The sequence below is a fragment of the Asterias amurensis genome, chromosome 19 (assembly GCF_032118995.1).
Source record: "Asterias amurensis chromosome 19, ASM3211899v1".
NCBI classification, from domain to species: domain Eukaryota; kingdom Metazoa; phylum Echinodermata; class Asteroidea; order Forcipulatida; family Asteriidae; genus Asterias; species Asterias amurensis.
In genome coordinates, this window is record NC_092666.1 from 1194026 (window position 1) to 1212010 (window position 17985).

At 41.5% G+C, this 17985-nt stretch overlaps 1 protein-coding gene and 1 non-coding gene across 3 annotated transcripts; both read right to left on the minus strand.

Moving 5' to 3' along the window:
* Positions 1-4570: 4570 nt before the first annotated feature.
* On the minus strand, positions 4571-16478 carry LOC139951710 (large ribosomal subunit protein mL37-like). 2 transcript variants are annotated; one of them, XM_071950734.1, is made up of 8 exons: positions 16460-16478; positions 14754-15032; positions 13890-14022; positions 13334-13464; positions 11620-11735; positions 9876-10064; positions 7456-7598; positions 4571-5770 (listed from the first exon to the last, which is right to left on the minus strand). In XM_071950734.1, the coding sequence occupies exons 2-8, from the start codon at positions 15002-15004 to the stop codon at positions 5438-5440; spliced, it is 1296 nt and encodes a 431-aa protein (XP_071806835.1). In that variant the 5' UTR covers positions 15005-15032; positions 16460-16478; the 3' UTR covers positions 4571-5437. The 2 variants fall into 2 exon arrangements, with proteins under 2 accessions (XP_071806835.1, XP_071806834.1); XM_071950733.1 differs by lacking the exon at positions 16460-16478 and adding an exon at positions 16112-16398.
* On the minus strand, positions 6336-6480 carry LOC139951902 (small nucleolar RNA SNORA36 family). Its single transcript, XR_011787863.1, has one exon. It is a non-coding gene; the product is annotated as a small nucleolar RNA SNORA36 family (small nucleolar RNA).
* Positions 16479-17985: the final 1507 nt, after the last annotated feature.

The following is a 17985-nucleotide window of genomic DNA, read 5'->3' on the forward strand; positions in this document are numbered from 1 at the left end:
GTGGCAGCCTTCTGATTGGTCGGTTTCTTTGTGTCTCATTGAGTCTGTTTACATGGTAGCGCATTTTGGGGCAAATCAGGTTTTAAACCACATGGGAGACTGACTGGGTATCTTTGAAATAATTTAGGGTTGGAGAAGAAAAGGTTACTGGAGCGGGAGTTGAACCTATGTCTGTACCCCTTCCCCTAAAGGTGACGTACATTTATACATGTACCATACCCGATTAGTGCTAGAGTGTATCCCCCCAAAAAATGTTCCCATACTACAATTCTCCATTGTCCTCTTGTTAGTGGTCACTAAGTTATGGAAGTGTCGTGGCCGAGCGGTTAAGATCACCAAATTCAAACTCTGGTGTTCTGATCAGCAGAGTGTGGGTTCGAATCCCCAGCCGTGACACTTGTGTCCTTGGGCAAGACACTTAACCATTGCTTCGTCCTTCGGATGGGACGCAAAGCCGTTGCTCCCATGTGTTGTGTAACGCATGTAAAAGAACCCAGTGTACTTTTCAAAGGGAGAAGGGGATCGCCCCGGTGTTCCTGGCTGTGGCAGCTGTATGCGCCGTAGCACCTTGTAAACCATTATAAGTTGCTAAATAATTGGGTCTCAGAATTCATCACTGCAATAACCTATCTTTCTGAAAGTTTGTATATACTCAGGGCCTTGAGTACCTTGTTTGGTAGATACGTGCGCTATATAAGACTTTGATATTACTCTGAATAAAGATGTCGTGATGACATTAGCAGATGAGCCAACTCTTCCTGTTTCTGCAGAAAATTTTGATGCTGTACAGCTGTATGAAACTGTGCCCCAGTTGCCTCGCCCGAACTGCCCCATCTTAGCTTCTCCATCCCCATCCCAAACCAAGTTTCCCCCCAACTGCAACCCCACCCCCTCTCTGCAATCCGCTACAAATCAAAAGTTATGTAATAGATTCCTGAATAGATTTATTAGAAATGTCCATTAAGACTTTCGTAAAGAATTGTTGTAAATCTGATGTTTATGTGTATGTGTATATCACATGAAACTGTATAGTCGTCCACATAATGTGGACGACTATACAGTTTCATGGTGACGATTTGTCACCCCCAAAAGCCACATTTTAAAACACACAGTGTGTTTTAAAATGTGGCTTTTGGGGGTGACAAATCGTCGACGAGTTGTACTTGACTTCTAATCACAAAGTAAAAAGAGGACACTTGGCTTGAGGGGGAGGATAATTTCTATCAATTCTTCAAACAACCTGACAAAATAGGGAGACCGTCAACATAGGGCTAGATATCTGTTGGTAAAGCACCGGCACATTAGCCGGAGGTGGAGGGTTCAAATCCTGCTTTAGTAAATTTGTCTTCGTTCAACCCTAACTCATTTAAAATTCACAGTCAGTTTCCCTAGTGGTTTATTATTTAAAATAAAAAAATTAATTGTACATAGGAATTTGAGTTTAGCTTCATGCCAATTGTCCTTTTTCTTATTTGTTCAAAATCATAACTTTTGTCGCAATTTCCTTGTTGTAAACATACCTACTGCGAACAGTCTATGCTGTGAACATTCTTTAAATGTGGGCGTTTGGAGCCAACCGTCATGAGGCCTGTATACTTTCAAGGGCACCAAGGCAATGATGAGGGGGCATGGAAGCAATCGCCTTTGTTGCCTCTGTGAAGTTTCAGGCCTTGGGTCGATTTCACAGAGTTAAGACTAGTCCTAGGAGATATAAAAAACGCATGGCTAGTCCACTCGTCCTAACTCGAGATAAGACTAGTCCTAACTCTTTGTGTACTCCACCCCTGAGCCATAAGAATTGTGATACTTTCCTGCTTATAAGTGGGGAAAAATACATTGATAACTGTCAGTCATCTCCACTGGAGTTGGGGGGGGGGGAGGGGTTAATACAAGGTGGGTGGGGTGTTTCCTAATAAAGGGGGGGATGTCTTTGTGTGTGGTGTAAGAAGTTTGGGGGTTGGGTGGGGCCTCATTCTAAACTCTTGGGGCCCAACTGTCCTAGAGCTTTTCAACACCGAAAGTTACTTAACACTTGGCTAAGCACAGATACGAGTAACCATAAGATGCAATGTGGCTATTTGTATTGGTTACCGGCTTATTTGTGCTAAGCTGGGATATTGGTGAGCAGTATTTTCTGCTAATACCACTAGACCCAATTTCATAAAGCCTATTAAGCATAACAACTCGCTTAGCACAGAAAAAATCTTGCCTAATAGAAACTGGTTACCAGCCAAAGAAGTTTGCATTGTTGCAACTGGTGCCGCACTAATTGTTTGCTTACCAAAGAAATCTGCTATAAGCAGTATTTTCAGCTTAACAGCTTTATGAAATTGGGCCCCGCCCTGCATTGGCCACTCTTTGACAAATCATCTGGTAAGCATAGATTTTAATGCTAAGCAGATGGGTAAGGGCCCAAAATCGAATATGATTTTCACAATGCTGTAACAGATGCACATTTATTTGTGTTCAGTAACAATTTGTTTTGAGTTACTCTTTTAGAACGGGACCCCAACCCAAGCTTCATTTGCATATTGCCTGTTGTAAATTTAAGTTGATGTATTTATACAATTATGAATATAGTGTTCTACTTGTAAGAAAAAAAAAGAGATAATAACTCAAAAAAGATATTGTATTAAACTTGTGAATTTGTAGACTTGCCGAAGTCTGTTGGGCATTTTAGGTTTCCTCTGGACATAGTGCCCTGGTTGTTATGTGAATAAGTATTGGTGATTATTGGAGATAAACAGAGAAAAGAAACATTTTTTAAGTCTACTCATGTGCCGAAAACTCTTTCTATATTCAAATCTATCAGTAGTGTTTTTTACCTGCTGCAAAGTTGAGAGTTGCGTGAAAACCCCAACTTAACATCTTTCTGCTAAGCAGAAATAAACAGGATACCAGTCACAGGTGGTACATGCTGAATGATATTTTGGGTGGTGACCTTTAGTCTGGTTGATTGTCTGGTCAATGGTTAACATACGTTGAGGCACTAGACCTTTCACACTGTATCTCTTATCCCCGTGGAATCAGACTATTTCACCCCCATAGTTACCCCAGTGCACTTTCACACTAGGTGCGTTCGTTTAGCTTCCCTGGGTCGACCCCGGTCCGTTTGAATAGCTTTGACGCCATTCCAGGGGCTCCCCAGGTCAGCCCCCAGTGCCCTGCTTCTGGAGTGGGTCACTTGTGGGTGAGACAAGATGCATGCCGTCACCACGAGAGGGTGAGTGTGATCGTTCGATTAGTTCTTGTCAGGGGCTCACCTGGGTGAGCACCGCGGGGTCGACCCAGGGAAGCTAAACGAACGCACCCTCTATGTCCCTATTCCACAAGGTTCTGGCTGCTCATTTTAAGAGAACCCTGGGGTTTTACCGCTTACCCCTAATCCAGAGCAGGGATGGTTATTCCCAGTTGCCGGGGCAGACAGAGGGCAGACAGAGGGCAGACCGGGGGTAAAATGATCATAGTGTGAAAAGGCTGGCCATTATTCCCCAGGGGCAACCCTGGGGAATAAAGTAGTGTGAAAGGCTGTAGTAGAAATGCCTTGACAAGTTTGAGCGAGGGACTGAAGTCGACCATTGGGCGATTTCAGCTGGTACCCAGAATGTATTGTATGCGTAGGTAACCAAGGAATATTGACGAGTGGTTGACAAAATATGGTCGTGACATGAACTTGACCTAGGTTGATGCTTAGTATGCCAATAACAGTTGCAGCCATTGCTAGAGTGGCTAAAACTTGGACATGGCTTTAAGCCGACTGTCAGTCGATCTACAAATTTATTTCATCTACTTTTTTCTTCTGATGTGTGTGGTAATAAGTGCAAACCAAAATGACTTGATGTAAACCCAAGAGAATTGTCTAATAGTGTTAGTGCATTCTTTTTAATCATACATGGTTACTTTTTGTTTGCTTAGCGTTTGCTTAAGCGCCCTCTACTGATTGACTCGAGCCAACTTACGGCTGAGGTAAATTTGATATTATTGATGTACAGTTATTTGTTGAAAGAAAGATGAAAATGGTTCCAGATTAAAAATATTAATTAATAATAATACAATTGATTGTAGCTATTATAAATACATGTATCTCACATTGTGTAACCATGCCATCATTTGTACAGTTTGTTATTAAGATATTAAAACACACACCTCAACACTGCTGGCATCTCACCCCTGACAACTAGAATGAAATCTTCCAGTTATCATTGTCAAACTTGGAAGATTCCACCACAGTTTCGTCAAGGCAGGGGTGTCAGGTAGTCAAAGAGGGTGAAAAATGTTTTTAAGACAAGGCAAAGTGTCTTGAGTCTGTTTTTAATGAAGTTGTTTGTTGTAGAGGGGGGAATTTGTACGAGTTTTTATTGGGGGAGCAATTGGAAAGTAGGGTTTTACCACCAATTCCATCTACAGGTATCATCAAAATGATATATTCTGAATTGTTATACCACAACAGGAACCAATCGAGTGATGTGTAACAAAGACGCATGTTACATGGCTATAAAGATGTGCTCTGCGCATGACGCCCAGCGCAGAAAACCAATACATTTTTTAAGGAACAAAAAACCAATAATAGAAAGTAGGCACTGTATCCAGCTGATACTTTTACAGGTGACTTTTATTCAAATCCTTCTTAACAATTTTGCCTATAAATCAGCATTACGTAAATAAGCACAAAGGATGACCCTATCTTTAAAGGGTAGCTAGTCCAAAATATAGCAATGTTTTGCATCTCTCTAGCCCCCGAGGGTAGAAAATTGTAAAAAACAGTGCAACATTACGGAAGCGGATGTACTAAAGCACTATACGTTATAAGTTAAAATGACTCAGTTGGTTAATGTACCAATCCTTGTTTTAAATACTGGCTTCTACATGCAGGCTTTGAACTTCCCTCCTGAAGGGGCAAAGCTATTTCTGTAAAGGAAAGTACAATTTTTCAATAGAGCTGTCCTTTCAGGATTTGCCCTCAACATTTTAGAAACTAGCCAGCAGGACGCGTTAGTTGATCATGGCCTTGGTGCCCCTTCAAAAGTTTCCCATGGACTTCACAATTTTCCAATAGAATTGTCCTTTCAGAGTTGCCCCCGACGTTTTTAGAAACTAGCCAGCAGACCAGGTAGCTGGTCTTAGCCTTGGTGCCCTTTCAAAAGTTCTTAAGTCTGTCCTTGCAGTGTTTGCCCTCAACGTTTTTAGAAACAAGCCAGCACGACCAGTTAGCTGGTCGTGGCCTCGGCGCCCCTCCAAAAAGTTCCCATAGACTTTACAATGCATTAAACAACCTTGCCTTGGTGCACTTTCAAAAGTCTCCATAGGCTTAAAGGGTTTCCAACAAAAGTGCCCTTTGCAAAACGAAAAAACGGCCGTTCTCTCTTAAAGATGCAATTCCAGGTTTGCTAGCCCTCCTAATAGCATAATAGCATCACCTTGTGGCAGATTCCCACCATCAATGAACAGCTCCGTTCAAATAACATCCTAGGAATTTCTTGAAGACTCCAATGTCTAACTCCCGGCAGCCGAGCTCTGGATCCCGTTTTACTAACGGTTTCCAGTATCTCTTATCTGTCTTGCGATTCCCCTTTGTACGGTAAATCTTAATGTTCTGCGGGTACATGTCAAGGTAGAGTGGGTTCTCTGCATCCAGCCAGACCATGTTCTTTGGGCCGTCGCTTGAGTCGAGTCGGAGTGTGTTGAGCTGGACATGAATGAAGGAGAACTTGACACCATTTGTGACGATGCATTGGGTGACGATCGGTGTGGGGAGGTCAACTTCCTCAACCTGTATGAACAAAAATATCTTTAAAGGCACTGGACACTATTGGTAACTACTCAAATAGTTGTTAGAATAAAAACTTACTTAGAAATGAGCTATGGAGAGCTGTTGATAGTAAAAAACATTGTGAGAAACGGCTCCCTCTCAAGTAACGTAGTTTTTGAGAAACGGGTAAATCCTCACTCAAATATTAAAAAAAATTCAGGCCTGAAGCCTTTTATTTCTTTAAGACATCTGAAATCACACAAACTTGTGCAACAAGGGTGTTTTTTCTTTCATTATTTTCTTGCAACTTCTATGACCAATTGAGTCAACATTTTCACAGATTTGTGTTTGATACCCCTCCAGCATGTCCAGTACAAATTTTTTCAATATCCAAAACATCCTCTGAAGTCCGTTTCTAATACATGGGTAAATGTATGGTGTATGTACATTTCTGTGTATGAACTCTTTTAGTTCATTCCTGAATTTGGAGATATTTAATCAAAAAAGGCATTGAATTCGACATTTTGACTGACACAAAAATGTCCTCTTTGGAGTATACCAATCAGTGTACAGTAAATTTAAAACATTGTGTATGATGCTTGTTATGTGTATGAATCCCTTTGAACTACATCAAAAAGGGACAGACAAAAACAAGCATCCACTTTTAATTTTCCAAAGTTTAATTACCATGGCAGTCATGGGCTGTCTGCCACGAACTCAACACTTTGGATTACAAAGAACTGCTTTTATAAGAAAAGACCTTATCGCAAATACTCAGTACATGCGCGTTAGGCAGGAAATGAGGTGCACGCTGGTCTAGCTAGCCATCAAGTTTGATCGCAAGCTAGACCAGCATGCACCTCATTCAAACAGTTAGCGCCTGTGCAATTGGTATTCGTGAAAAGGTCTATGTAGGGAACCCAGGTGCGCCCTCAGTGTTCAACTGTTTTATCCAACTCAGTGACGCTCATGGTGCTCCAACACAAAGTGCAAGTTTTGAGGAGCTTAGTTTTTGAAGTATGAGACTTATTCCTTACATAACACCATGTAATCCTTTACAAGGTGCTGTGGGGCAATTTTGCAGCCCATCAAACCAGGAACATCAAAGCGAACCCCTTCTCTTTCTTTTACGTTCATTCACAAAACATGGGACCTATGGCTTTACATCCCATCCAAAGGATGCAGCAATAATGGTCAAGTGTCGTGCTTAAGGACACAGACGTCATGACCTGGGACTCAATCCCACACTCTGCTATAAATCAGAAACACCAGAGCTTGAGTTCGGTGCTGTTATTAGCCCCAGCCACAACACACATAGGATAGAACCAACATACAACTCTTAATAACATATGTGACTGTCACCACAAAATGAGCTAAAAGTTGGAATTTAAAATTTATTTGGTGTTGGTATTTCTGAATTCTGCAGATCAAGAGCTTTCCAACGGTATATAACACTTGGGGTAACAATAATCCTCAAAGCCGACAGAGCTTGTGGAAACAAGAGAGTTCCCACTTATTTAATGAGAAAGATTTGACTTCGACCGGCTGTAATGGGAAATGGCACAGTGCGATCTTTGGCTCATTTCGTTGTGACAGGTCACATATGGCCCTAGCCTGGAATCCAACCAAGGCCACAGTGGTGAGGGGCAAGCGCTAGCCAACCTGGCAACCCTAAATTAATGCCATAAAACAAAATCTGAACTTACTCCGTATTGTTGCTTAGCACGACACAGCGCATTGGCGAAAGCAAACATGATCCCCTTTGCTTTATACGACTCAGAATTCTTGAAATAAGTTGCGAAGACAAAAAGGGTGTGGGCGTGTGGGAATGGATAACCATCGAAGAAACCTGCAGACATAGGCAATAAAACAGCAAATTAATACTAAATTATGCATTGTTTCTATTCAATTAAATTCAAATACACATTTATTTCCATCCTTCCATGGAAAATATCGCCAATTACATGCTTTACAAAATAAAGCAAGTACACATACAGGTAAGTTTACCTTTCAGTGCTTACTGTGTGGAAATGCATGACATAACAATGCAAATCCATGCGCTCATATGCACTCATTGGGACAAGGGTACATAAATACATGATGGAACTCTCACTTTCAAGGGATTATCGTGTAACCCCAAAACCTTTGTCCATTGTTGTACACTTATGATAAGGTGTTTTATTTAGCAATGCAAAATCAGCACTCAATTTAGCAGAGTAGTAATTGTTATGATAATTGTTATACTGCCCTCTTGTGTTAGTCACTAGAGGCAGTTGCCAAGTCGGTGGTCATATTTAAGTTAGACTGGGCCCCTGTCTTTATCCACAAGGATAAAGACAGGTACCTGCTACTCAGATCCAGTGATTCCGTTGGATACAATGATATCATTGGATAAACTGGCACAGTGACACGAGCTTTCCATGCCCAAACAGTACACTCCTATCATGTCCGACTGTGTATCTCTATGTGAAATGAATGTAGGTCAAAGGTGTAAGTACACGCCGGCTGGAGGCCGGTCTCTGGCGTTATTCACGAGCCTCGAAGTGTGACGTCAAATGTTCAGGCTATATTGAGGTGTGCTCCTAAACTGGAAGCTTTGAACGTGACCGATATTTACAAACTACCAAAGAAGTGTGTTTTGTATCTCCATTTATTAACTAAAAATAACAGTTATAACTTGAAATTTCTGCCAACAGATACTTTTTGAATAAATTGTTAAATTGAATGATTGTTTTTTCCATAGGATATTGCTTTTACATTAAGTAAAATTTAAAGACAAATTTGAGGAGCCTTAAATTTTGCACGAAAATAGAAAGATACAATGTTTAAATTGGCCATTCATTTGCTGAAAAGATCCAAGAAAAGCTACAATTGAATGTTTGTTTTATTTATTTGCAAAATAAAAGGAAATTGCGGTAAAAGTAAAAACGTGTCAGAAAATGTACATTTGGCCTTCTGTAAATGAAACTTCACAGAGAGACTTCAAATACAGAATCTGGATTTAATTTTCCAAAGTTTAATTACCATGGCAAGCACGGGTAGAATGCCACGAACTCAACACTTTGGGATTTGTTTCTGTTCAAGATATTACACAGTGAGGTATTTTTTATTCGTCGTACATGTGTACTCCAGCATGGCAGACCCCCCCCCCCCCCCGCCACATTGCTGGATTTGTTTATACTGATGCAAAGTGGCAAAGTGGTTACGCAGCGCTAAATGGGGCGCTGATGGTAACAAGTCTAAAGATTTTCAAACAGACAGCAAACCAACAAACAACAGACTGACAGACAACTACTGAAACACATACATGTACATGCAGGCCTGATACTTCACGGAGGCAATGGAGGCGATTGCCTCCGTTGCCCCTTGCCATTGCCTTGGTGCCCTTGAAATGCTCTAGTAGAAATTTACAATTTCCTCATAGGGTGCTCTTTACCAAGAAGAAAATGCCTTGGTGCCCTTGCCCTTTCAAATACGAAGCATACAGGCCTGTACATGTACATGGTACGAGCCTATATGGATTTGCATTGTTACGTCATGCATATTCACACAGTGAGCACAAACGAGGTATGCATGCCTTTTTGTGTACTTACTATAAGCAGCGCTAAGAAATGGAAACTTGCACAGTAAGCACAAAAACGGCTGTCAAGCAGCTGAGCTCTAGAAAATTGAGCCAAGTGCCCAATTCCATAAAGATGTTTAGCAGAATAAACTGCTTAGCAAATTTCTTTGCTATGCAAAAAATGTGTGGGGAACCAATTGCAACTATGTTAATATTTAAGAATTTAGCTGGTAACCAGTTTCTTTTGAGCAAGATTTTCCAGTCTGTAGTGAGTTCTTTTGCTTACACGCTTTATGAAATTGGGCATGTGCCTCTGCTTACTGTAAGCAAAGAATCAGTACATGCGGAAGCAGGGAACTCCACGCTTAAGTCAAGTGTAATTCACAAGTAAGCAGGGAATTTTGGCTTGTTCGCCTGCGTACTCCACATTACTAGCCATTTTTGCGCTTACACAGTAAGCGCAGAAATTTGGCCCTTGCACAGTTAACGGACAATTGTGATCGTATAAGCGCAGAATTCGGCGGTAAGCAGAGACATGAAAAAATGGCCCAGGTCATGTCTTACCCGGGAAGTTGTAGTTCTCTTTATAAATAATACTGGAGCGTAGATCAATGGTTGGCGCTAGTGGGTAGAAGGATTCCAGGGGTACGTCTACCGTTTGGTTGATCTCGTCTTGGCTCGCTAGTACAGGCAGAGGGTTCTTAGACGTCAGAATCATACCGGGACGACCTCTGACCTGAACCGCGTCATTGTCTAATATGAAAATAAAAACAAAATAAGACATAAACAACAACATGGACCCACAGGCCACTTTATTCAATTGTCCCAATAGATCGATCCATTAAGCCCCGCCCCATTACGTTTTGACCAATCACAACCCATATCGCAACCAAAAGTCTGACAACTAGGGTCTGACATGCGTGCGCGTATGTTTGGTGCGCGCGGCAGAATTGTGCAGAATGGCATTGGAGAGGCGCACGTGTTGCTCACTCGTGCGCCGTGGGCGGAGCCTAATGGTTTGGTCTGTTCATCTGACGTCATCATCAAAAATAATATCTTGGTTGTACTTTTTTTAGTAGCATGCAGCTCAAAATGTCACAAAACAGAAAACTTTTGTTTTACATGTTTTAAGGCCAATTATACAAGCTGTCATATCAACATGAAGACATTGTTTACAGCAAAATGAGTAAAAACAAAGGTTTAACTTATTGAATTCCCTTTCATGTAATTCAAAATTTCATTGAAAATGGTCAATAAGTATGGTTACTTCAGTGTGATCTTTAAACCCAAACACTTTTTGGCATAAACACTTTTTGGCACTGCTCTGTAGGTTTTTGCCATTTTGGATATTTCCACTTTAATATGAAGAGATTGTATAAAATAAGTGTGGGTTTTTAAACGTGTCAGAAAATGTACATTTGTCCTTCTGTAAATGAAACTTCAGAGAGACTTTAAATACAGAATCTGGATTTAATTTTCCAAAGTTTAATTACCATGGCAAGCACAGGTAGAATGCCACGAACTCAACACTTTGGGATTTTCAAAGTTATGCTCTAACTGAACCCAAATGAATGTTTTTTGAAAAAGGGAGTTATAGAACACAAGACTGCTATGGTAAGGAAGAGGGGTATTGTGTATGCAAATCGCCAGACACACAAGGCCTGAAGGACACCAGGGGTGAGAGTCATTACAAACGAAAAACGCTGAAACTTGAATACAAATTCAAAGGTATGTTGAAATGTTGGCATTTGTACTGTTTGGTAACCCCTAGGGTTATAGATTCGAAGGAGCCTTTAGAAACAGTATCCAAAGCACCAGAAAAGTAGACAAATGAGCAGGAATTCAGCCAAAATACTGAACACTCTCATCCCTGGGCCACTTCAAGGTATGGACTATAATAAACTATTTTTCCAGGGGCCATTGCCACCTACTCCTGGGGCTGAAACAGGGTTACCCACTTTACAGTTCATACCGATGTAGGCTTGGGTATCATCCATCAGAAGCCTGGCTGGTAGAGCAGAAAGGACTACCTCCTGAACTTTTTCGAAGCAATCATGGTTAAGTGTCTTGCTTAAGTGTCTTGTTAAGTGTCTTGCTTAAGACACAAGTGTCACGACTGGGACTAGAACCCACACTTTGCTGATAAGAAACACCAGAGCTTGAATCCGGTGCTCTTAACCACTAGACCACCATGACACGCCACGACATAAGTCACATAATAATGGTAAGGAAGAGAGGGTAAGAGAGTAGAGTTGGCTAAAGTCACCTAGATGGTTCGGAAAGGGTTAGGGTATGAGATCGACCTTACCTCTCGTCCAACTGGCTCCAACGTAATAATTGTTAGCCTGGGCACGGTTGAGTAACTCAGGATAATCCTTGCCTAGTAAGCTACCTAGCCTGGTGAGTGCCTTAGTCTGTCTGAAACTGCAGAGAGATATTTAGAAAAGAGATACTCCAGGCTAGATTAACATGAAGTGCAAACATACTTCAGGGCTTATTGGTAGGTAGAGGGTTTTCCTGACAATTTCCCCCAAAAGGTAGCTAGGTTTTACTTACATACATTCTTAAAATTAAAGGCAGTTGACACTATTGGTAATTACTCAATATAATTACCAGCATAAAACTTACTTGGTAATGAGCAATGGAGAGCTGTTGATAGTACAAAACATTGTGAGAAACGGCTCCCTCTGAAGTAACGTAGTTTTTGAGAAAAAAGTAATTTTCCACTCAAACATTGAAAGGCTTCAGGCCTGACATATTGTGCAACAAGGGTGTTTTTTCTTTCATTATTCTCTTGTGACTTCAATGATCAGTTGAGTCCAAATGTTCACAGGTTTGTTATTTTATGCATATGTTGGGCTTCACCATGTGAGAAAAATGGTCTTTGACAATTACCAAAGGTGAACAGTGCCTTTAAACTTATTTTGCCTCTTTAGTGGACTCTCATGAAGTTTCATTTTCACACACGTAGATTTATTATTAAAAACTTATAAGCCATGCAAAACCAGCATAGAATTAAGCAGGGTATGAGAGTAGGAGCAACAACAGATTTCTGCAAATTTTTTGTGTAGATTTGAATGCTGTTGGAGAAAATTGAATGGTTGTTTTGTTCATCGGATGTTGCAAAACAACAAATTTGAGGAGCTGACAGTTTTTCACAAAATAGAATGACACATCATTTAAATTAGCCATAATTTACTGAAAAGGACCAGGAAAATCTACAATTGAATATTTTGTTTGTGGGACAGAAAAAAATACAACAAATTGTGTGGTTATAAAATGTCTCAGAAAATGTACATTTGTCCTTCTGTAAATGAAACTTCACAGAGAGACTTCAAAATACAGAATCTGGATTTAATTTTCCAAAGTTTAATTAGCATGGCAAGCACGGGTAGAATGCCACGAACTCAACACTTTGAAATATTCAAAGTTTGGGACTACCCCAAACAGACTTTAGTACACTACAAATAAAAGTGCTTTCAAATGAAGCAGAACTCTTTCGTCAGTAAACTTTTTCTCCTAAAGTGTACTTGGGCATTTTATTCTTGGTAAAGGGCACCCAATGAGGAAATTGTATATTTTTCCTGGAGCATTTCCAGGGCACCAAGGCAATGTCTAGGGCCCGATTTTTATAGAGCTGCTTAAGCAGTAAATATTGCTTAACAATTTTCTGCATCTAGAAGAAATGAGCAGGATACCTGTACCAAATTGTACACATGGCATGGTAGTTTGGCTGGTGACCTTAATCTGGTAAGCATAATTTTGTTGTGCTGAGTTATTTTTTGTGCTTTGAAAAGCAGCTCTATAAAATTGGTCCCAGGGGGTTTGGGGGCCTTCGTTGCCTCTGGGAAGAATCAAGGCTGGATTAGAGTTGGACGCCTGATTGTCGCGCGATCATGAAAAAAAAGAAGAAGTTTTTAGGCCTCAGCGATGACTATAAACTGTGTTTTTTTAGGATTGCGCGTCAAGATTTCCATCGAACGACCATCGGGCGATGAACTACATGTATAAACCTCCTTTACCTGAATCTGTCCATAGAGAGCATAGAGCTAGGCGTGTCATACAGACGACATTGTTTGATGGACTGTTCTACTTTATTCTCCATGTCTGGTATCTCCAGTGATGACGCTAGCTCCTGCACTTGGCTGGGCATCTATTTAAAAATTCAAAAACAGATCTGTAGATTAGAACACCTGATGATGTCATTGTATACGGTTTTGACCAGTCTGTGTTTATATGGGATTTGAGGCATTGCATGGTGAGGTATTAATATGTAATTGTTTTGCGAAAAACACCATCTGCTTTTCAGGTAGAGTTTGCTCTTTAGAGAACTGTCTTACTTTATATTCTATTACCACTGAGTAGATTTTCAGAATTCGAGAGACTTCGCAGTTCTGCAGAGAACTGTCCTGCAACTACTATCTTGGCAGAAGGTAGAAAATCGGCCGGGATTACTACTTGCATTGTAAGCTTTTAGAGGATCAGTATTAACTTCACTGCTGCTGAGTTCTTATTGGACTGACGTTTCTACTAGCTTGCTTTAGTCATCGTCACAAACAAATAATGTGGAATATTCACCTGTCCATCCCCCACGAGTTGGCTCTTGGTCAGCCACAGAGCCTGCTGGATACCTTCCCCTAGTTGTACGTCGTGGTTGAAGATATAAGCTGGCTTCTCATGGTAGTGTGGGTTAGTTGGATCCATTGGTACCCTGCAAATTACATAAAAACAAATTGTCTACCAAGGTAACCAAACATTTGGAAATCTTCAACTGTATGTTGAGCAATTTTACTCTAGTAAGTGGCACTCCTACATGTATGAGGACAATTTGGAGGTGATATTTCATTTAAGAGTTTTTAAAAAGTGTTTTTCATGCAAACATAAGCCTAGACGTAAGTTGCCAACTTGGTTTTTTACCGAACTTGTACAACAGAGGGCGCCTTGCTGCAGATCTTTGTTTATGGATTAGTACAAGACTAATCATCGCATCTCATCTTGGCACAAGACGTCAGTGATTATAGTGTATATTCCCTTGTTGTAAACTGTTGGAAATTCTCCTTTAGCACATAAACAGTTCTATACCCCTGTTGTTGATTTAAAATGTATATTGGTGGTGTTGACAGTATGTTGACGGTACCATGTGTGTTGATGGTAATAAGTTGGACTGGCTCATGGTTCTAGGAGTACAACCAAACCATAGAGTTATATACTAGAGGGCGCACTGCTGATGCTGCTTGCACAAACGCGACGGGACTGCAAGGAGACACGCGCGCCATTCTGTACGCACGTTTGTCAAAAGACAAAATGGCCACACAACACAGCCTGAGCAATGCTGTTTTGTCAACTTAGAAAATGGCCGCCTGCGCGCATGCTGGGTCGCGTATTTAGGCCAGTGCGCCCTTTGGTTCTTATATATAACTCTATGTACCAAACCCATCTCACCTGGTTGTGTACTGGGGATGGCTATCAGGAATCCTCTCACTTTGAGGTCTCTTAATAACTGGCTCTAAGTCTAGCATCTCTTCAATCACACGATGTAGGGGCTTCTTGTCTTGTCTGATCCGTTCCTTAGCTCGTTGTAGGACCTCTGGGCGGTACGACCTCTTTGGGAGGAGATAAGATGACGATAGGGCAGGGAGGCATCTCGTGAGGATGGCCGCAGCTTGATGCGATGAGAAATGAAGGAGAGCCATTCTTACTTTGTGGTCCGATCTGAAATGACTAGAGAAAGAGCTGGGAAACATAAATCATTGTGCATTTCATTTGTTTTCCAAATTTACACAAAACTGGACCCTATTACATTACTAAATAAAGTAAAAACTCAACAAAACTAGTTAACTACATAACATTATCATGTTGTCATTGTGTAGCCGCATTAGTTGGTTGGAGGGCCGGGGTCGTGCTGCCGTTCGTGTGCCAGTTTTCAAACGCCGGGAATAAATAACAGGGTTCTCCACATGCGATTTTGTCCTGGCACTTCACGACGAACTCAAACCACCGTGCGATGCGCTGTATCACTTACCTTTTTGTATATAATAATAGTTTGCAAAGACTGGTACCCAGGTCTCAGCTATTTCGTAACGGCATTACGCGTGCATTTTTCTCTGTGTCGCAGGGCATCCTGACTACAACTTGACAACAGCGTTGGTATTTAGACTTGAATCATGCGGTTTAGTCGCCCTGATATAATATTAGCTGAAACAGCGCCCTCTCGTGAATTAATATCCGTCATTAGAGCGTATTTAGAGCGTGGTAGCAAATCTACGGGGGAATTCTACGTCGCTGAAGAGAAATTACAGCACTCTCACTCTCAGACTTGAATTGAAATCAAGTTTACGTGGCATGACTATATGACTATGAGGAGATCGATCAGAGATCGAAAAATACCCGGACGCAAGTCTGAAGCTCGATTTTTTTGGGGGGCTGTCGTGCATAAAGTGGTTTTGTTCGTCCTGAAATGATTTGCGCAAAATTGTTTCGATCTTTGTGCAACTGCCGATCGTGCAGGAATGGTTTGTGTGGTTTGTGTAATTGGCTTATCTAATAAGTTGCGCAATTTGCCGATAGTACAGGAGTAGTGTGCGCAATATGCCGATAGATAAGAAATAATTTGCGCAATTTGAAAACAGTGCAGGAATGGTTTGCGCAATTTGATAATAATGCAGGATTGGTTTAGCGCCCGGACAAAATTTTACCCTGAGGAGAACCCTGAATAATAGTAATACTATTGATATCCTATAAAATAGTGGAAAATTAATTATATACCCAAGAACGTCAACTGATCTGTCGATTAGCCTTACCTTACATAGTTACAATCATTTTAAATGAACAAGTTAACTCATCAGAGAAGGCATGGAGGAGCGAGCGAAAAGCGTGGAGTCGGCCATGATGTTTTTTTCATTTTGACTAAAGAGGGCGCTGTACAGTTCTATTTCTATGGAGCCGTATCATCGGATCGATAGGGTGAGATGGGTCTGCTCGCTAAAAGAAGAGGCATGTCTCCCAGCCTCTAATAATTGATATGTGATATCAAAGCATTTTAGTAGCTGGCAACTGAGCGTTTTTTACGTTACAGTTTTTGGCAGGTTGGCCGAAGACAGTTTGAGCTACCACTCCTCAGAAAATGACCACATTGCTTGTCACGTCACCTGTGGGTGTGGCAGGAGATCTGTCCTCCCCGGTCATCCACATATTCGGCGGCCCCACGAGTCTCCGGTGCCGACTGATTTCTATGACCATACCGGACGATGCCCGGCGGGATAAGGAGCCTTTGCAGGCTGGTGCAGGCCCTACTTGGTAGCTCCTCCTGACTGCGTGGGTTTCGTGTAAAACCCTGATATATTCTCTTATTTAGCTTTCCAAAAAAGGTGGTACCATTTATCAGGGCACAAAATGTCACCATAAATCAGTTCCCAACGATTCCTCCTATATGTAAAAGATTCCTACATTAAATGCCCGACCCTTTTTTTATATTAAGAATATCAGCGGCTTTCATCGTTGTAGCCTTGCTCAAGGCAGTCGCATTATTCCCTCCGAAAAGACGCCGCTGTAAACCCACCCGTATACCCTGTGCGTGGTGCGTGCGATCACACCGCATGACCCACCCGTCAAGTCATCCGCACTCGTACCACAAACCGCATGCGGAGGCCGTCAGGCCGACACGGCCGACGCATGCGGATAGTCTACATCGTGTCGTGCGATGTTACGAACAGTGAATACGGGTGGGTTTTCATACAGCGGCGGTCTTTTTGCGGAGTGAATACTTCGACTGCCTTTTGAGCAAGGCTATCATCGTTGGGCCGTGACTATGGGTTAGTAAAGCTTTGGATTAAGCACTGATCTAGAACCACCTACTGTCTGTGGGCCTAGCGTTTGACCATGGTTCGACCTCCAATAACAAGAGCACGCATCGGTTCCATTGTCTGCTTTATAAACCGGTGAGTCACACCTCTTTTTTGTTTGTTTGTTCCTGCGTTTGATGTTTGTTTGTTTGTTTGTTCGTTCGTTTGATGTTTGTTTGTTTGTTTGTTTGTTTGTTTGTTTGTTTGTTTGTTTGTTTGTTTGTTTGTTTGTTTGTTTGTTTTGTTTGGTTGTTTGTTTGTTTGTTTGTTTGTTTGTTTTTGTTTGTTTGTTTGTTTGTTTGGTTGGTTGTTTGTTTGTTTGTTTGTTTGTTTGTTTGTTTGTTTGTTTGTTTGTTTGTTTGTTTGTTTGTTTGCTTGTTTGTTTGTTTCTTTGTCTGTCTGTCTGTCTGTCTGTCTGTCTGTCTGTCTGTTTGTCTGTTTGTTTGTTTGTTTTTTTGTTTGTGTTTTGTTTTTTGTTTGTTTGTTTGTTTATTTGTTTGTTAGATTAAAACTTATCAATCCAGTCGTGGCGTTTTTTCCCCAGGACGAACGTGTGCAGATAATTACCCACGTTCGTCCTGGAAAAAAAACCCCGCCACACACCGGGGTCGACCCAGGGAAGCTAATCGAACGCACCCACTATAGTCATGCATAACGTCACAGATCTTACCCAAAATGAGGTCATCGGCGCACTCCCCGCCACCACCAGCGCAGTGACTGCGCCAATGGCCTCGTTTGGATTAGAATGGGTGGCTTCGAGAGGCGTTTAAGCCACTTTCATCGTCCCCACAGTGAACTGCAATCGCAGCGTGTGACCTTCCCCTTGCGTTGTT

Excerpts from the sequence above, each read along its gene's own strand:
- LOC139951710 (XM_071950734.1), bottom strand. The coding sequence starts at position 15,004 with ATGGCTCTCCTTCATTTCTCATCGCATCAAGCTGCGGCCATCCTCACG. Across the intron at positions 10,065-11,619 it reads TGGAGCCAGTTGGACGAGAG|ACAATGACGCGGTTCAGGTC; the intron begins GTAAGGTCGATC and ends TTTTCATATTAG. Across the intron at positions 7,599-9,875 it reads AGAGAACTACAACTTCCCGG|GTTTCTTCGATGGTTATCCA; the intron begins GTAAGACATGAC and ends CTATGTCTGCAG.